The sequence below is a fragment of the Quercus lobata genome, chromosome 7 (genome assembly GCF_001633185.2).
Source record: "Quercus lobata isolate SW786 chromosome 7, ValleyOak3.0 Primary Assembly, whole genome shotgun sequence".
In the NCBI taxonomy this organism is placed as follows: Eukaryota; Viridiplantae; Streptophyta; class Magnoliopsida; order Fagales; family Fagaceae; genus Quercus; species Quercus lobata.
In genome coordinates, this window is record NC_044910.1 from 4500766 (window position 1) to 4522303 (window position 21538).

The 21538-nt window shown below is 32.5% G+C and overlaps 1 protein-coding gene, 1 long non-coding RNA gene and 1 pseudogene across 2 annotated transcripts; 1 reads left to right on the forward strand and 2 right to left on the reverse strand.

Moving 5' to 3' along the window:
- The first annotated feature begins 357 nt into the window (after window positions 1-357).
- Window positions 358-6023, forward strand: LOC115951418. The gene is made up of 5 exons (XM_031068633.1): window positions 358-676; window positions 836-1066; window positions 1193-2973; window positions 3094-3657; window positions 5949-6023. Exons 1-5 carry the CDS (start codon window positions 358-360, stop codon window positions 6021-6023), a joined length of 2970 nt encoding a protein of 989 aa, XP_030924493.1.
- Window positions 6024-6751: 728 nt separating this feature from the next.
- On the reverse strand, window positions 6752-7035 carry LOC115954276. The gene is made up of 2 exons (XR_004083872.1): window positions 6976-7035; window positions 6752-6825 (listed from the first exon to the last, which is right to left on the reverse strand). It is a non-coding gene; the product is annotated as an uncharacterized LOC115954276 (long non-coding RNA).
- A 5690-nt stretch (window positions 7036-12725) lies between these two features.
- LOC115951419 lies at window positions 12726-15100 on the reverse strand (annotated as a pseudogene).
- Between the last annotated feature and the right edge of the window lie 6438 nt (window positions 15101-21538).

The window sequence follows — 21538 nt, forward strand, 5'->3', positions numbered from 1 at the left end:
GAAAAGCCATGGCTTTGTTTCGGGGATTTCAATGAGATTATCAGACAAGAGGAGAAACTGGGAGGTGCAAGAAGGCCGTATTATCAGATGCAACAGTTTAGGGAAGTGATCGATGAGTGTGGGTTCATGGATTTGGGATTTGAGGGAGATAAATTTACGTGGAGCAAACACTTTGAAAGTGGTGTTTCAATTTGGGAGAGACTGGATAGGTGTTTGGTTAATAATAGTTGGTTCATGAAGTTTGGAGATTCAAAAGTGTACCACTTGTCATGCACGTCATCGGATCATATCCCAATATTCATTTCTCTATCGGGTTTGAACCCTCCAATCTAGAAAAAAAAATTTCGTTTCGAACAAATGTGGCTCTCAAATTCGAGCTGTGAGGATGTGGTGGTTTCGGCTTGGGGTAGTGGAAGTGATGTTGGGATAGAGGGTAATATTTTGAGTAAAATTGAAAAGTGTGGGAAGGAGTTGGAGCAATGGGAGAAAAATGTGTTTGGTAATGTTAGGATGGAATTGAGCCGTTTGAAAAAAGCACTAACTAAAGAAGAGAGGGCAGCCATGGTGAGTGGAAACAACTACAGGGTGAGACAGCTTAAAAAAGAGATTGAGGTGTTGCAGGATAAGGAAGCCACGATGTGGGCTCAACGGTCAAAAATTCTATGGGCAAATGAAGGTGACAAAAACTCGAAATACTTCCATTGTTGAGCTACAAGGAGATTCCGAAAAAATACATTGGATGGTATTAGAGATGAGAGAGGAGTATGGAGAACCAGACAAGAGGAGATGGTTGAAATTATGGTTAACTACTTTAAGTCACTATTTATTGCATCAGAGGGGATAGTATCCACAGGTACTTTTGATTGTGTACCAACAATGATAGATGAGGAGATGAATGAAAGTCTTTGTCGTGAGTTTGAGGCAAGTGAATTTGCCAATGCCCTTCAACAAATGGCGCCCCTCAAAGCACCTGACCCGGATGGTATGCCCCCGCTCTTTTACCAGCATTTTTGGAGCACGGTTAATCAGGACGTCACCTCATCCATTTTGTCTTGGTTAAATTCAGGTATCATACCAACCAATCTAAATCATACTTTCATTACTCTAGTTCCAAAAATAAAATCTCTTGAATTTCCTCACTAATTTCGTCCAATTAGCCTTTGTAATGTCCTTTATAAAATCTATTCCAAAGTTCTTGCAAATCGCCTTAAAAATATACTTCCATCCATTATCACTGAACACCAATCTGCCTTCACAAAGGGTAGATTAATTTCGGATAATATTTTGGTGGCCTTTGAGACCTTGCATAGTTTACAAAGTTTTAGGGGAGGTAATTATGGTTATATGGCACTAAAATTAGATATGAGTAAGGCGTATGATCAGGTGGAGTGGTCTTATTTGGAGGGGATAATGAGGAAGATGGGTTTTAGGGAGAGGTGGATAAATCTTGTAATGGGTTGTGTTAAAACTGTTTCCTATTCTGTTTTGGTAAATGGTGATCCATGTGGGATGATTTTTCCTACAAGGGGTATTAGGCAAGGAGACCCACTCTCTCCTTTCCTATTCCTTCTTTGTACGGAAGGTTTGAATGGCTTAATTAAGAAGGCTGAATTACAAGGTGATATCCATGGATACTCCCTTTGCAGGAGGGGTCCAAAACTAACGCATTTGCTCTTTGCAGATGATATTTTGATTTTTTGTAGGGCAACAATGGAGGAGTGTGGAAAGGTCTTGAATATACTAAAGGAGTATGAGGAAGCCTCGGGACAAAAAATGAATAGAAGTAAAACCTCTTTGTTCTTTAGCAAGTCTGTACCGGAGGAGGAAAAACATGGAATCAAGGTGGCCATTGGAGTCCCCGAAATCTTGCACTATGAAAAATACCTCGGGCTGCCCTCTTTAGTTGGCAAAGGTAAAAAAGAGAGTTTTAACTACATAAAGGAGAAGGTATGGCGGAAACTCCAAGGGTGGGAAGCTAAATTGCTTTCGCAAGCGGGAAGAGAAGTGCTCCTAAAGGCAATCATACAAGCCATCCCTACTTACACTATGGGGTGTTTCAAATTGCCATTGGGTTTATGCAATGAGATTGAGACTCTAATCAAGAAGTTTTGGTGGGGTCAAAGGGGTGATCGAAGGAAAATCCATTGGGTAAAATGGGAGGAAATGACAAAATCGAAGACTATTGGAGGTATGGGCTTTCGAGATCTTGCTATGTTCAATGACTCTCTCTTGGCAAAGCAAGCTTGGCGGCTCTTGCATGATAAAACCTCACTCTTTTACAAAGTGTTTAAAGCTCGTTTCTTCCCACATTCGACAATTATGGAGGCTGCCGATTCGAAGATGGGGTCATATGCTTGGAAGAGCATCCTTAGGGGTAGAGACATAATTCAAAGAGGGGCTTTATGGAGGGTTGGAAATGGAGAAAAAATTAACATTTGGCAGCAGCGTTGGCTGCCAAGAAAACACCCAACTCAGCTGCCAACTTGCCCTCTAGAGAGCTTTGAAAATCATACCATAGCCACCCTCATTGATCCAAGCACAAGAAGATGGAATGAAGAGTTGGTGGATGGGTTATTTGTGACCGAGGTCGACGCTGAATTAATTAAGAAAATCCCACTTAGCTGTAATGCAGCAGAGGACAACCTATATTTGCCTTATACTCCATCCGGAAATTACTCATGTAAATCCGGATACAGATTTCTTAAGGAAGAAGCGGAACTAGAATCAAATCCGCAAGCCCCCCCAATCTGTGAGAGGCGGCTTTGGAAGGAAATATGGCAGATGCAAGCCCCTCCAAAGATTAAAAACTTTCTTTGGAGGGCCTGCCATAATGCACTGCCAACCAAACAAGCATTAATGCGAAGAAAGATTGTAGAGGATCCAACGTGTGAGAGATGTAAACAGGCAGTGGAGGATCTGTTACACGCACTATGGTTGTGCCCGGAACTGGATGAGGTGTGGTCAGATCAAGAAGTATGGAGTTTTCGGTGTGAAGTTGGATTCATAAGTGTTAAGGAGTTGCTGCTACGGATGGTGGACAAAGGAAAGTCTTTGGAGCTTTTAGCTTTCACGGCATGGAATATCTGGAATTAGAGAAATAAAGCACGTCTGAATTTGCAAGCCAGCCCGCTTCATCAGGTTGCTGCTCAATCACAGACTAAGCTAGAGCAATACAATGCTGACATTCACATTTCAGAAGTACAGAGAGGGAGTAACAGCAGTGGGGGAAATAGGTGGAAAGCTCCGCCAATAGGATTCGTGAAAGCAAACTTTGATGCAGCAAATTCTGAAGTCTCACAGTTGTCTGGTGTAGGGGTGGTAATAAGAGATTCTAATGGTGATGTTTTAGCTTCTTGTGCAGAAAAAATTGATCAAAGTTATAAGGCAGAAGACACGGAAGCCATGGCTGCACTGAAGGCTTTGACTTTCACACACGAACTGGGTTTCCAAAATGTTGTTCTTGAAGGTGATGCTTTGAGCTTAATTCAGCAGTTGAAGTCACAAGATCAGAATATATCGCCGTGGGGTCTGCTGGTAGATGATGTGAAAGTGTATGGAACTAAGTTTAGAAGAGTATTGTATTCTCATGTTAAGAGAAATGGCAATAGTGTAGCACATAATCTGGCCAAACATGCAATATGCATATCAGATTTTCAAGTATGGATGGAGGATGTTCCATCGCATATTGTTTCGTTTTTACATTTGGATGTAACTCATTACGTCAATAAAAGTGCAAAAAGTTCATTCTCAAAAAAAAAAAAAAAAAATCCACATATTTTTTTTTAATTTTTCGATCTTGTCGGTGGCCCAATTAGGAAAAACAAATTTATGTTACAAAAATAAATAAACTGCTATCAAATCACGCACGCCAAAAATAGTCACTTTCGGTGCTTTCAAATTTATAAAAGATTTTAGTCAAAAAAATTTTATAAAAGATACTTTTTCTTAAAAGATATCAGTCAACATTTTTTTTTTAAAGATCATTTTCTTTCGTTATGCCATGAATACTATCGATACTATCAAATATCAACTAAGGATCGCAATTCATTTTATTTTTTATTTTTTAAAAAACATAAGGATTTCAATCGATTCTCAAATTAATAAATAAACTAAGGATTACAATTGTTGTCTTTGCCTTGTAAGATGAAAGTAAATTGACACATTATTTCTTAGAATTTACTAGATTTTCCTTTTAATGAATGTTTTGATTGCATCGGGCAAAAGATTTTACAAAAAATTTAAGTAGATCTGTGATGTGAGGTTTTTAATATTTTGGTATTTAAACCAATCACAAGCCCAAAAGGAAGGTTTCAACCAATCACAAGTGAGTAACAACCCACAGATTCAAGTAGTACCTTTCTCCTCTTTTTTTTCTTTTTTCTTTTTTCTTTTTTCTTTTCTCTTTTTTTTCTTCTCTTCATCTTTCCATTCACAAACATGAAATCATTGATGCTTGTTTGATATTCAATTTGTCAAGAACTTTGTAATTCAATTAATTGATACTTGATACCTTCTAATATTTTCAAGGAATACATCCAAGATTCAAATCTCTTCCCCCCAAATTTTAAATTTAATTTCTTTTTAAAAGCTCTAATATTTTCAGAAATCAAACTCAAAATGCATATTGTAGAGAACATGAACCAATATCAACAATTAATTAGCAATTGGGGTATTTTATATATACATATATATATATATATATATATATTAATAGGCAATGCTTAGAGAAAGTTCAATTAGAATTTGAAATTAGAATCTAATTGTGTGTCATGTGCCTAAATTTATGTGAGGACCACACCATAATTATCTACTTAAGTTTATGCCACGTGTCGATTTAAATTTTTTAATATTTGTGCTAAGTGAGTTAATGAGAGCGAAATACTAAGAATCTAAGATTAATGAACTATAATAAAAAAAAAACCAATTACATATACTTAATAAAAATCACCACACGTTCTATCTTATTAAAAATTAGAAAAAAAAAAGTGATCATAAGTAGTATTAAATTTATGTAAGAATTTTAATGTGACTAATTATGTTTACTTTTAAAAAAAATAATTTGACTAATTATTTAAATTTTATGATAAAAATTGTGTTAATTTTAAATGTATCTATATGTATGCATGTGTTACATGCTATTTTTTTTTAATAATTTATCTAATAATTTATATTTTTATAATAAAAATTATGTATAATTTTAAATACATCCATGCATTTGCATGAGTTACATGCTAGTAACTTTAATAAGAGGATTCGATTTCTAGGATTAGGGATTTTGTTAGGTTGTGAAATTGGGATTGGAATGGAGAGGAAGACAGTCTTTCTTGGTGCTTTTTTTTTAAAAAAATATTTGGAAATGTGTACTTTAAATTTTAAATAGGCAGTAATGAGGTTTTTATAGTAAATACCATATAAATTAAAAGCATAAAGGGCAAGTTTGTATTTTTTTTTTTAATCTTAGTTTTGGGTTTTTTTTTTCTTTTTTTTTTTTTTTTTGCTTCAATATACTATTAGTTGCTAGAGCTTGATCCATGAACAAATTTAGGTCGACTACAACTGATACATTATCATTCCATTTGACTAAAATAAATCACTTTAAATTTGTTAAAAATTAAAATAATCATTTTAAGCTTTTAGATACTGAAAAAAAAAGATTATTTTAAGTTCGTTACGAACTAGACTAATTCATGAACTGAAGTTCAGAGACTAAAAATGTATTTTTAACATTTTTAAATATGATGTATACAACTCATTAATTAGTTGTAAAGTTTAGATTTGGAAATTCCATTAGTTTGTTTTTAGAATTCATATTTGAAAAATTCCCTCACATCTTAATTATATGTGACATTTGGCATCTAGTTTATGTGGGAATTTTAATCTAAGTTTTGACCATTTTGTAAATTTAAATGTGATTGAAAACTCTATATGAGTTTTTTGAAATTTTTTAGCTTGAACAAATGAAAGTGATTGCAATTTTACTGCAATATTACAAAAAGTCTAATAATATGATTATGCATGGTTAAAGAAAAATTATTTTACGAGATGATTTTTTAAGAAATGTCTCTCACAACATTTTTGAGTCACATGTATTGTGAGAGAGATATCTCATAAATTACCTTCTCATGGCCAATGATCCTTGACTATGATTTAAATTCTCCCAATTTATGTAATATGCATATTTTGGACTGATTTATTTTATAAAAATATATCCTTATTAAAAAAATTTAAGGATTTAATTTGTTAACAACTTAAAATATCAGGTATAAAGTGAAATTTATTTATTTGTATTTAAGCTTGTTTGAATCCATTACATAAATAAAAACTAATGCACTATAGAACATAAAATCCATTGTAGCACATTGGCAATTCTTATGGATTAAAGAATCCATGTTCAACTCCTGGCAGTGGAAAAGTTTTATATTTATATTTATTTTTTGATCTTGTGGATTATTTTTATTTATTTTTCGATCTTGTGGGGGGCCTTATTATGAATATTTTTATTTTTATTTAGGGGAAATTATAGTAAACTTATCTGTAGTTTAACCTGTTCACACTTTGCTTACCCATGATTTAAAACTTAACACTTTGCTCGCTTGAGATTACCTCTGTTAAGGCTCCATTACTCACCTCCGTTAAAAATAAGCGTAAGTATGTAATTTTGTTCTCTTTTTATGTTTCTCTCCTCTCAAAACAAAAAATTATACTAAAAAAGAAGAGAAAGAAAATCTAAAAGTTGGGGATTTCACTCTCCAACAACAAGGACCTCTCTGCACATGCCTTCAGCTTGGCAGCAATTTTTTTCTCTGTGTTGCATTCCTCCTTGAACTGAGAAGAATATATAGGAAAATAAATTAATTTAGAGTGAGGCCCCTCAGCCTAATATTTGACAGAGAAACCCCCTCCAAAGACTAATTATGAGTTATGAAGAAAATATATATAACAAATTCATTTATCCACTAAAACTACTATTCTCACCTCATAGCACTGCTGCTGATATTCATTGAGAAAAGTTGAGGCAATAAAAGTCCAATGCGATCCAAATTTATCCTGAATCAAGAATAAAAATTAAAGAAAAAAGACAATCAGCAGAATCGATGCACAGTAAAACTCTTACAACAAAGAAATAGACAGCCAACAAAAAAAAATTCAATAACCTGTAACAATTCTTGCCGAATATATGGGCGACTCAATCGATCAAAGTCCCATATTCCCTCTCTTTCAAGTTCTTCCTACAAAAGAAGCATTAAATTGTGTAAATTCACCAAAATAACATTAAAAACTATTGCTTCCCTTAACACAGACCATGCTCTACATTCATTTATTCTCCAAGTAAAAAAGCTGTTTTTGATTATGCAAGCATAACTTTACCTGATTCAGAGGGATCGATGGTCCAAAATTTTCCAACTAGACCTGTCATAGAATGCTGCGGAAACTCCCAGATTCGGAAGAAACCCAATATGTGATCAATTCGGTAAGCTGTAAAGTATTTTGTCATCTGTCATGGAAACAAAGAAAAATAACCTTTGGCTTATTCAAGAAAATCAGTGAAAGATACATGGCACCAAGGCCAAGGCACACTGAGGGTAGGATCAAAATCTATTTAAAGAACAAAACCTGGGTTAAACGAGCTCACCACCAAGCATAGTTGTCTTTTGATCTTCTTCGGAGAGTGAAAACCCTAACTTTTAGATCTTTTTTCTCTTGTTTTTTAGTATAATATTTTTTTTTGGGAGAGAGAGACATAAAAAGAGAACAAAATTACATACTTACCTTTATTTTAATAGAGGTGAGTAACAGAGTTCTAAATGAAGTAATCTCAAGTGAATAAAGTGTTAAGTTTTAAACCACAAGTAAGTAAAGTGTAAATAAACCAAACCACAAATAAGTTTACTGTAATTTTCCCTTTTATTTATTTATTTATTTTTTTGATCTTGGTGGGTGGCCCATATATTTATATTTATATTTATTATTTGATCTTGTGGTTTATTTTAATTTATTTTTCGGTCTTGTGGGTGGCCCAATTAGGATTTTTTTTTTTTTTTCAATCTTGTGGGTGGCCCAATTAGGAAATAAAAATTATGTTGCAAAAAAAAAAAAAAAAAAAAAGCTGCTAATCAAATCACACACATTTTATTTTATTTTATTTTTGATCTTGTAGGTGGCCCAATTAGGAAAAACAAATTTATGTTGCAAAAATAAATAAACTGCTAATCAAATCACACACGCCCAAAATAGTCACTTTTAGATTTATTAAAGATTTCAATCAAATTTTTTTTTTTTTTTTAATAAAAGAATATCATCTTTCTTTCGTTATTTCGTGAAGACTAAGAATACAATCAAGAATCAACTAAGGATTACAATTCCTATAATAATAATAATAATAATAATAATAAGGATTACAATCGATTCTCAAATAAATAAATAAACTAAGGATTACAATTGTTGTATTTGCCTTGTAAGATGAAAGTAAATTGACCCAAATTGTTTCTCAGAATTTACTAGATTTTCTTTTTAATGAATGTTCGGACTGCATCAAGCAAAAGATTTTACAAAAAATTAATTTAAGTAGATTTGTGATGTGAGATTTTTAATATTTTGGTATTTAAACCAATCACAAGCCCAAAAGGAAGGTTTCAACCAATCACAAGCGAGTAACAAAGCACATATTCAAGTAGTACCATTCTTCGTTTTTTTTCTTTTTTTTTTCTCTTCATCTTTCTATTCCCAAACATGAAACCATTGGTTCATTGATGCTTGTCTGATATTTAATTTGTCAAGAACTTTGTAATTCAATTGGTTGATACTTGATACTTTCTAATATTTTCAAGGAATACATACAAGATTCAAATCTCTTTCCCCCCAAATTTTAATTTAATTTTTTTTGAAAGCACTAATTTTTTCAGATATCAAAGTCAAAATGCATATTGTATAGAACATGAACCAATAACAACAATTAATGAGCAGTATATGTTGTCCATAGTTGCATGCAATTGTTACTCGAATTGCAATATGTTGGGGGCGTTTTTTGTTGCCCACATGATGGCCCGTTATAACCAAGACTTGACTTTAGGCTTGGAACATGGCCCAAAGGCTTTCGGTGAAGTGTGAAAGTCTCATTTTGCTCAAGGTCTAGATTGCATTCAACAAAGATTATAATAAAGCCCAAAAATACCTCCTACAAAGATAAGTTAGCACAAAGGACCCACCACAACAAGTGCTTAAATAATAGTCTAGCGGTAAGTAAGAGAAATGTCTAACGGTAGATACTTGAAAAATTAATAAATGTATTTGCATAGTAAAAATTATGCATTTCCTCCATAGTCAATTAATATAAAAATGGGCCCGTTATAACAAGTACACAAGAGAAAAAATAGTCCAACAATAAATATGACAGACTTCTAGTGGTAGACGTCTGACAGGTTAATAAGTGTGTTTACATGGTAAAAATCATATGTTTTCCTTATTATTATTAAGTTAACATAAGGGAAAACTTTCATAGCATCCAAAACATTATGCATTTCATCATAATAACAATAAACAAGGATTAAAGGCTTCATAATTACAAGTAAAAGAGGAAAACATAGGATGGAATAAAGGAAGAGAGAGATTTCAACCCAGAGCAGCAAATGTTGGGCTAAAATTCTTGGGAAATATATATGTGGGGCATGAATAGGGTATAATAGGCTATTTTGAGTGAGTGGGTATGTAAGCTTGTGATGGTATGATAGAGTTAATGCTGAAACCAAGTCTTTAATGGGTAAAGAGTTCTTTATGACTAATTAGGAAGAATTTATGGGCTGTGTGCTGTGACTTAAATAATGCTACCAAGTGCAGGATTGTCGCAAAGTAATAACTCGATAAGTCAAAGGTCAAATTCACAGGGAAAAGGGATTCGATTAGTAAACCACAAGAGAATAAATAAAACTAAAACAATAAAATTTAATTGAAGAGATTTTTGATGGTTTAGTAAAGGTAATTTAAATTGAGAGAAAATAACAATATATTAAGGCGCTAAAGTTTAGGTATCCACCCAAGACACATTTATTGTTAGTCTTAACAATATTTATTTTATAACTCAACTAAAATTCATACGAAGGATGACCTTAGTCAGATGATTTAACAATAAAAACTCAATAATTAATTGTCTAAGGTAGTTTCATAAAATTGATTGATTTTAGGCAAAACAAAATTAGTGAATTAGTTCTCAAGGAATACTAAGCATTTAACGTATTCGGAGCCTACGATAAATCAAAGGATTATACAGAACTAAACACTTTTCTAGATGTGTAAAACAATCAAATACATAAAAACATAAGCATTAAAACCAATAAATAATTGTTAAGAACATACCAATAAACAATTGGGTTTTATCACTTGCCTTAGCAAGGCTTCTAGCAAGCCATAACACAAATAAAACTCTAAAAACTGTAAAGAAATTTTAAAAAAACATAAATTATGTTCTACAACAGCTTCCCTCTGAATTTTGCTCTAAAGAGCCTTTAAATAGGTCAAGGAATTCTATTACAAGTTGAATTCCCGTTTGGAGAAAATCCTAGGTTTTTAGGCTTCACTTAGCCAACGTTTTTGGCCCATTTAACTTCATAATTCAGACTTTTGGTAAACTACAAAGTTGTATCCCTTTAAGTTAGCTTTCCAGCCCAACTTGAATTATATCGATTGGAAATTTGAGCCAAAAGTTATGCTCCAAATACTAACTGGTGTGCAAGCTGGAATCCTAATCCGAATTGGACTTAGATTTGGTGCCAATTTCTTTTGATTCCTTACTCCAATTGGACTTAAATATAATTGGGTTGGCCTTCTTTGACTTCATCATGGCTCTTGTAAAATTGAAGTCCTTTAGATTTCTTCTTTACACAAATCCACTTCTTTAATTTCATCATCCTACAAAAAACAAATTCACACATTAAAATTCAATTAAGCACAAAATTGAATATTTAGCATTATTCCAAAACCAATTATAAAATGCATGAATTAACTCAAAATAAGTATGATAATGCTTTCTAATAATGATATAAATATGCAAAATTAAGCTATTATCACACTCCCCAACTAGCTCATTTCTAGTTCCTAGCAATTTAAGTGACTCAAGACAAAGACACAGAAAAACAAAAAATTATTACTTTAGTAGAAATAGTTAATCAAAGGTCAAAACACTAAACAACTACCAAAGATATTCCATATACGATCAATACTCAGTGCGTGAATAGTTTAGCCAACACAAACACAACTTTAGTCTTAAGATAAAATATGGCTTGAATTTCTATCCAAAGTTATGCTTCAACTCAAATCTCACAGTTGTCAACACTCAACAAATAAAATCACTTCGAAAAAGGTGTAATACTCTCAAACATATGCGAGTAGAATAATGTAGAACAAAAACTAATATATCACATATAAATAAGATGAAGAACGGCGAAGCAAAATAAAGGACATTTATAGTCTCATGAAAGGATGCCAAACACTAAGAATATTACACCACACACATTGATTAGTCATGTCAAGATCCAAACCATACCTTTCTTAAGATCAAATTGGACTTTCACTGGGACGTAATGTAGGGTAATGAGGAGGAATTTAGAACAAAGGGTATAAGTAAAAATAAAAAGTGTTTCCAAGAATAATTAGAGAGACAACTTCTTTTGAGTATATGACAATTGATTTATCTTCTCAAGTTTCTTGAATATTGCACTTTCACTTTCTCTCTTTTTTCTTCAAAATTTCATCAACAAATTCATTCTCTATTTCTTCCTCTTTCACATTCTTTTTTTTTTTCAACATTTTTCCTTTTTTGTTTATGACTCTTTTTTTTTTTTTTTTTGAGTGACTCCTCCTTTTCTTCCAACTATTTCACCACAAATTTACTGCAATAAGACAATTTGATTGCATTCATTCTTGGAACACTTTAGGAAAGGGTTTGAGAAAGAATGACTAAAATAATAGGCTCAAATGGGTGACTAGCGGTAATGTATCAAGAAAGAAAATAATGAAGGCTCAAAATTAACAAAGATGGCCTAAAATTATCTCTTATGGATTGGGATAGTTCTTCAAAATCCATGACTTTAACTTATTCAAGTGTGGCATAAAATTGATGAATTCTTAGCATTCGACCAAATCAAAGAATAATGAGACTAAGCAGCAACAAAGTAATGTGCTTCCAAATGAAAAAATGAGATCAAAAGAAAATAACCCTCTAAAAAAATGAATGGCTCAAGAACTCACTTGGGTTATACTCTATACATTTCATTTTCAAGATTTTCAAAGTCATCTCCATCTCTCAACCAAGAAACATGTTCATGTGGCTAAAGTACATGTGCATAATAGTTGAACATGAAAAACAGTGGAATTCTTTAGATAGAAGTAGCATAAAGAACTTTGACTTAAAACTCTTGCTAAAGCAACACTTCTTCTTCTTCTTCTTCTTTTTTTCTTTTCTTTTTTTGAAAATTGGACTAAAAATGAAAACAAAAAATCACTAAAAATAACCCCAAAAAAATTTTTAACAGAAAATAAAAACAAATGCAAATCATCTCAAGTTCCTCCCCCCAACCTAAAACTTACATTGTCCTCAATGTTAACAAGGAAAAACAATAAAGAGTAGAGATTATGGAGAGTACCTTGAAGAGATGAACGTAAATGAACAAAAAAAACACACACACACACACACACACACACACACATTCTAAACTACGACACAAACACTCATGCTAATTGCTTGGCAAGTCATGATAAATGGGATCCTCCAAATTAACGGATTCCTCCTCTTGTGAAAAATTCTCAAGAAATGGCTTAAAACGTTGTCCATTTACCTTAAATATGTTACCATTCTTAGGATTTTCAATTTCTATGGCACCATAGGGGAAAAACATTTTTAACAATAAAAGGTCCAGTCCATCTAGATCTCAATTTTCCAGGGAACAAATGTAACCTAGAATTATACAAAAGAACTTTTTGAGATGGTTCAAAATATTTTCTTAAAATTTGTTTGTCATGAAAAACCTTCATTCTTTCTTTAGAAATCCTAGAATTCTCATATGCATCACGCCAAATTTCTTCCAACTCATTTAATTGCAATCTTCTCAATGAACTAGCCTTGTCTAAGTTAAAGTTAAACATCTTTATTACCCAATATGATTTATGTCCCAATTCCACAGGCAAGTTACAAGCTTTACCATAAACAAGTCTATATGGAGATATACCAAGAATATTTTTATAGGCAGTGTGGTATGCCCAAAGTGCATCATTCAACCTCAAAGGCCAATCTTTATGATTTAGGTTAACCGTCTTTTCCAAAATTTGTTCAATCTCCCTAGATGGTTTGTCATTGTCTTTTAAATAAATCCTGTGAGTACAAACCAATGGACTAAGTCCTTTTATGTTTGCCATGTTCCTTCCTATGACACCCTTATGTTTACTCAAAACTTTTAATAACTTACATTCTTGCAAGGAGTTAAGTTCAGAAGATATTACCATAGGAAAATTCTCATCAGTTCCTAGAAAAGCATACTTGAGATCATTTGGCCAGGGTTTCAACTCCCATTTAGGTACTTGCTCACTAGATGGCAACAACTTTATCTCACAAGGTGGCAACTCTTCATATTTCAATTTCCAATTGCTCACTTCCAATTCTTGTGTAGATTCCAAGAGACAATGAATGTATGCAATTTTAGAATTCTCATCTAACTTAAAATCACATGAATTGACTAAACAAGTTGCTAATGTTTGGTCTTGAACAATTATTTCAATCAAGTTAACTTCATGCACATCCTCTTCATCCCTAGTTTGTTTACAAGTATTAAAAATATTAAGCTCAAGAGTCATATTGCCAAAAGATAATTTTAAGACCCCACTTCTACAATTTATCAATGCATTAGAAATTGCAAGAAATGGGTGTCCTAAAATCACAGATATTTGAGAATTAGTATTAGAAACATAATGCATGTCCAAAATAATAAAGTCAATAGGAAAATAAAATTTGTCCACTAAAACCAAAACATCCTCAACAACACCCCTAGGAACAATCACAGATTGATCGGCAAGTTGTAAAATTATGGAAGTGGGTTTTATCTCTCTTAGACCTAATTACTCATACACTAAATATGGCAAAAGATTCACACTTGCCCCAAGATCAAGCAAAGCTTTCTCTATTTTTGAATTACCAATCACACATGAAATAGTGGGACAACCTGGATCTTTAAACTTTGTAGGTCTATTGTTTTGAATGATTGCACTAACTTATTCAGTCAAAAATGCCTTCTTATGTACATTAAGCTTACGCTTAACAGTACACAGATCTTTCAAAAATTTAGCATATGATGGAATTTGCTTTATGGCATCCAAAAGAGGAATGTTCACTTTAACTTGCTTAAGCACTTCAAGAATTTCAAAATTTCGATTCACTTTTTGAGGTGGAATTAACCTTTGGGAAAAGGGAGCAGGGATAGGACACCTTTCAATTTCATTAGATTTGGGCTCAAGGACTTCATCACTACTCTTTATTTTGGAAGATTCATCATGTGTATTTCTTTTAGGAATATCTTTCTCAATGATTTTCCACTACGAAGAGTAGTTATAGATTTAGCTCAACTCACTTTATTTTCAGAGGAACTACAAGCATCAACAAAAAATTGACCTTGGTTTAGTTGTGGTTGAGATAGAAACTTACCCTTTTCTATTGTGCTCATGGATGTGGTCAATTTAGTGAGAGTGCTCCTAATGTCATTTATGGCTTGTGAGTTCTGATTATTAATGGTGGATTGAGTTTGCATGAATTGTTGCAAAGTGTCCTCAAGACTCTTCTTTGGAACAAATTTAAAGAACCATGTGTAGGAGGTGCAACCACATTATCATTCCTCCAACTAAAATTTGGGTGATTCCTCCACCCTGAATTGTATTTCTTTGAATAGGGGGAAAGATATGATTTTTTCACCATATTCATAGCATTTGCTTGGTCATGCAACACCTCTTTAAAAGCTGGAATTGTAGGGCATTCATCGGTAGGGTTTTCCATGGTCTCACAAATTCTACAAACTTCATCAACTTTAGGTACAGTATTGATTCCATTGACCTTCCTTAATTCCATGGCTTCAAGCTTCCTAGTTAGACTGGCCACCCTAGAACTAAGGTCATCATCTTCCCTAAATTGGTATTTACCACCCCCAGAGGGGTTGGTGGATGCTTTAGACCTATCTGAGGTATCAGTGGTATCCCAAGATTAGGCATTCTCAGCTAAGAAATCAAAATAATCAAAAGTCCCATCATGATCTTTATTCAAAAACTCTCCATTGCACATCATCTCTACAAATTGGCGCATCTTTGGAGTTAAACTTTCATAGAAAAAACTAATTATACGCCAAGTTTCATAGCCATGATGTGGACAAGCATTAAGCAAATCTTTAAATCTTTCCCAACATTGATAAAATGTCTATTATCTTTTTATGAAAAATTCATTATTTGTCTTTTAAATGTGTTAGTCCTATGAATTGGAAAAAATTTCTTTAAAAACTCAATTTGCATCTCTTACCAAGTACCAATTGACCTAGGTCTCAAAGAAATAAGCCAAGTTTTAGCCTTGTCTTTAAGAGAAAAAGGGAACAACTTCAACCTAATGGTCTCTTCATTACATGATTGGTCATAGAAGGTAGAACATACCTCCTCAAATTCCTTAAAGTGTAGGTATGGATTTTCAGTATCTAAGCCATGAAGTTTGGGAAGTAATGAAATCATACCGGGCTTAAAATTAAAATTATTTGCATTAGTTGGAAAAATGATGCATGATGGTGCACTACTCCTGGTAGGTTGCAAATAATCCCTGAGAGTTCTAATGGGTTGGTGAGCATGGAAGTTATCATTATATAAATTATTCTCATCACCATGATTACTCTCTAAATCTGCCATGATATCAAGTGTGTGAGAATGTGTGAAAGAATCAGATAAATTGCTAAACAAATTATTAGACTTAGTTCTAACCAAGCGATTATCACTTTCACGACACCAAACACGCATGCAATAGTAAGAAAGAAAGAAGAAGAAAAAGAAAAGAAATACCTTTAACAATAAAAAGAAGTAAAAATAAAAGAAAAACTCTAAAGGAAAACTAAACTACTTAAAAAGAAAAGAGTTGGGGAGATATTACCAAATATGTGAAGAAATTTAATGCCTAAAACCCCTCCAAACGAAGTGGAACGCTACTCTAATCGCCTAATCCCCGACAACGGTGCCAAAAACTTGTTGCAACTTAAATAATACTCCCAAATGTAGGATTGTCGTGAAGTAATAACTCGATAAGTCCAAGGTCGAATCCACAGGGAAAGGGGATTTGATTAGCGAACCACAAGAGAATAAAACTAAAACAATAAAGTTTAATTGAAGAGATTTTTGATGGTTTAGTAAAGGTAATTTAAATTGAGAGAAAATAACAATATATTAAGGCGCTAAGGTTTAGGGGTCCACACACAACACATTTATTGGTAGTCTTAACAATATTTATTTTATAACTCAACTAAAATTCATACTAAGGATGATCTTAGTAGGATGATTTAACAAAAAAAACTCAATAATTAATTGTCTAAGGTAGTTTCATGAAATTGATCGATTTTAGGCAAAACAAAACTGGTGAATTAGTTCGCAGGGAATACTAAACATTTAACGTGCCCGGAGTCTATGATAAATCAAAGGATGATACAGAACTAAACACTTTTCTAGATGAGTAAAACAATAAAAAATATAAAAACATAAGCATTAAAACCAATAAATAATTGTTAAGAACATACCAATAAACGGTCGGGTTTCACCCCTTGCCTTAGCAAGGCTTCGAGCAAGCTATAATACAAATAAAACTCTAAAAACGGTAAAGAAACTTTAAGAAAACCTAAATTATGTTCTACAGTAGCTCCTCTCTGAATTTTGCTCTAAAGAGCCTTTAAATAGGTCAAGGAATCCTATTAAAAGTTGAATTCCCGTTTGGAGAAAATCTCAGGTTTTTAGGCTTCAATTTATCGACGTTTTTGGCCCATTTAACTTCATAATTCGAACTTTTGGTAAACTACAATGTTGTAGCTCTTTAAGCCCAACTTGAATCATCTCGATTGGACATCTGAGCCGAAATTTATGCTTCAAATACTAACTAGTACGCAAGTTGGAATCCTAATCCGAATTGAAGTTGGATTTGGTGCAAATTTCCATTGATTCCTTTCTCCAATTGGACTTGAATATAATTGGGTTGGCCTTCTTTGACTTCATCATGGCCCTTGTAAAATTAAAGTCCATTAGATTTCTTCTTTGCACAAATCACCTATTTAATTTCATCATCCAACAAAAAACAAATTCACGCATTAAAATTCAATTAAGCACAAAATTGATTATTTAGTATTATTCCAAAACCAACTATAAAATGCATGAATTAATTCAAAATAAGTATGATAATGCTTTCTAATAATGATATAAATATGCAAAATTGAGCTATTATCAATGTGTATATGCAAAAAAAGAAAGAGAATATTTGAAGCTAAGTGGGTATGGACAGAAGTGGCTTATTTGTGGGTCAGTGGGGCTAAGTACAAGCTGAAATTTGACAGAATAACAAGAATAACAGAGGTTTTCAGAGGGTTTTTTTTTTTTTTTTTTTGGTGTCTTGTGAGTTGATATGCTTAGGCTTTTATAGGGGAGTTTAAGGGAGAATTAATTAGCAAAATTCCAAAATGTAGGGCTGATTTAGGGGTAGAATAGCTGTTGTGAAATTTTAAAGCACTGGCAAGTGTACGAACTGTATCGAAATATAGTTTGACAAGAACGAGGTCGAACCCACAGGGACTTGAATGAACATAGGAAAATTAATCAAATCTTAACCAAATTAATCCTAATCTAGTTTAATAAAAATTGGTTGTTTGAAATCAAATATCCTAAGCAAATAATTAAACTAAGCAAAAATATAATATAAAGCAGTAAAGAGATGTAAACAATCTAGAGAAAGGAATTAAGGTTTTGGAATCCGCCTTGTTAATTCATATCAGCATTTTATGATCATTAATTTTTCCCAACTACTGCATGATGATCTAGAAATCAATCTTGCTATCATGGAAAATATTCTCATTAAAATCCTTGTTTTAAAAAATCAAAAGCATGTTCTTCTTCACTTCTTAAGTATAAAATCAAATCATCAATTGTATTCGTTGACAAACAAATCATAAGAGATATCCAATTTTATAATCAATAAATAATAAACCAAACATTCAATTAATTAAGATAAATATTAAATGATGAGAAACACATGATTGAAATCATATCTAGGATCCCATCTTAGTCAATTGTTATGAAGCAAGAACAATTTAAATCATTAAAGAAAAACTATTGTGGGAAAAATCAAATCACACAAATATTACTAATAATCCTTAATAAGGTTTTATCCTCAACCCTAATTATAAATTTAGCTACTCATAAAATACTAAACATTAAACTAATAGACAAATAAAATAGAGAAAGAAATAGTCACAATGCTATCATGGAGAAAAGTTACAAGGAAGCCACATGCGGCACTGTCTCGCTCCAATTTTCTGTTTTACATCTCAGTCCTAGCACTAGCCTTTCTGAATTTTGCCCTAAAGAGCCTTTAAATAGTTCAAGGAATCCTATTACAAGTTGAATTCCCGTTTGGAGAAAATTCCAGATTTTTAGGCTTTACTTAACCAATGATTTTGACCCATTTAACGTCAAAATTTGGACTTTTGGTAAACTACAAAGTTGTATCATCTCTATTGGACATCTTAGCCGAAAGTTATGCCAAAAATACTAATTGATGTGCAGGTTGGAATCCTAATCGGAATTGGACTTGGATTTTGTGCAAATTTCCTTTGATTCCTTACTCCAATTGGACTTAAATTTAATTGGGTTGGCCTTCTTTAACTTAATCATAGCCCTTGTAAAAGTAAAGTTCATTAGTTTTCTTCTTTGCACAAATCCACTTATCTAATTCCATTCTCCTACAAAAGACAAATTCACGCAATAAAATTCAATTAAGCACAAAATTGATTATTCAGCATTATTCCAAAACCAAATATAAAATGCATGAATTAACTCAAAATAAGTATGATAATACTTTCTAACAATGATATAAATATGCAAAATTAAGCTATTATCAATGCACATCAATAGCTGATATAATTATCCTAGGATTTGGCTTGAAATTGGAGATTTGCTTTTGCGGCTATTTTGCTTCTTTGGGCAATGTCACACATGGGTAAAAATCAACATAATCATACATTAAATGCTAAGAATTCTGAGATTGTGTTCAGCCAATGGGGATTAAGGCAGGTATTAAGGAGGAATCCTAGTGCTGCAATTGAGATTTGGACCCTAAAAAGTAGGATTCAACACCCCAAGCTAGGTGTCAAAGTTTACATCTACTTTAGAGGGTTATGCTGGAGATCCCTTTATGCCCTCCAAACCACATGTTCCTAAATTTTCCCCTTTAGGGTTCATGGGCTTGGTTTATGAATCAAGTACATACATTTTTGGTAATAAAATAAACTATTTAGTTCGCTTGGAGGTCTTGGTTATGCCTTCCTTAAGTTGTGACCAAAACTTGGAGAGGAAGGATGTTTATTGCCCATTAGCCTTTAGGTGTCAGCCTCTAGTACTGTTCACATCAGAGTTGGCTAATTTGGTTTGGGAGCTTGGTTGCTTCTTGAGACAACCTCCAGCAGAAGGCAGAATTGAATGAAGTTCTCTAGCTGGGTCAGTTTGCACACATGGACTATTTTGGCAGAGACTTCATGTTGGACTTGGCCATGAGGGTTGAGTATTTTGGTGGGCCTTTGACATGGTGGTTCTCTCCACTTGGGCCTATCATTTTTATTTCTCATTATGAGCCCTACAAAATGGACAAAGCTACCATATATTGCTATGGATTTTTATTCAACTTGAGCTTTAGTTGTTAGTAAAAATGGAATGAATCCATGAGCTTTAATAAATATATATGATAGGTTTTAGGTATTAATTTCCATGGGTTTTAAATAACAACTTGTATAGTTTCTCATAATTTTTGCTATGGATTATTTTTGTAAATGATATTTTCTTTGAGGCTTTTAAATAATGACCTCCAATATTTCTTGAGAATAATATTTATCATGGGTTTTAAATAGAGACAATATCCACAAGTTTCAAATAAAATATGGTAACAACCACTATAGTGGAATAATGTGATATTCTCATGAGTTTTTCTATAGATAATCATAATGGGTTTGTAGGATAAATGATTATCATGAGTTTTGGAAATAAATATTATGAATATTGTGATATAAGATAAATAATGACTACTAGTTTATAATGTGATATGAAATAAATAAATATCATGGGTCTAAGATAAATAATCATAATTTTCCATGGGCTTTTATAAGATGATTGCCATGAGTTTTGAAAATAGATAATTGCCATAGATTTCATGGGCTTGTAATATTATAGTAATAGGTTTAAGAACTTAAAGTATTGTTCATCATTGGACTTTTAAGTGAAATACTTATGATATAGTATTTTGCCAAGTATTAATAACCTTGGACTTATGATAAAATAGTATTAAATAGTTAGCTTAGACTTTTGATAAAATAGTGCCAAGTAGTTAGCTTGGGCTTTTGATGTTGCCAATAAGAATTGGGCTTTTTTCATCTTGCCAGCGAGAATTGGGCTTTTGATGTTGTCAATGGGAATTGGGCTTTTATGATATTGCCAGCGAGAACTGGGCTTTTAATGTTACCAATGAAAATTGGATTTTTTTGATATTGCCAGTAAGAACTAGGCTTTTGATAACTAAATTGCCATGGGTTTAAATCATGAGCTTTGATCATGGATTTGAATTCCGTTGATAAAATTGTTTTACCATGGACTTGAATCATAGGTTTTTAAAATATTGCCAAGCATAAGTATTCTTGGACTTTAAATAGAATGGAACGTGTGTATTGGGCTCATAAGGCCGGTTTTGGGCTTAACTAAATAATAATAATAAAATTTGATAAAATATGAGTTTTTTGGGTTTTTTGTGATAGTTTATATCATGACCCAATTTAGATATTAAGATATGAAATATTTGTGGTCAACATAATAATAGGGCAAAATAATATTTGAGAAAAGCCCAATAACTTATTAGTGGTGTTTGAAAATAAATAGGTGGTACTTAAAAAAATGTACCCTAACACAATCAATTCATGGTATTGCCAGAATTCAAATTCTACCCCCTTCTTCAGTTATATAATTATTAATTATTGTACGGGAAAAATTAATGGGTGCTCAAAAGGTGTTGGTTTATAAACTTTTTTATGAGAAAAGAAACAAGTAACCTTTTAACAACTTCTTATATTTCTCATGAAAGTAAGTATCAAATATTTCCTAAAATTATCCATTAAAAAAGAGAAATGCTAATGCCACAAAAAATATTACAATTTTTATCACAACTCGTCGTGTGGTAATAAGTTGTAAGTGGTGGAGATGTGTACCCCTATGGACCCACTATTTTTTTTCAACTATTTTTGTA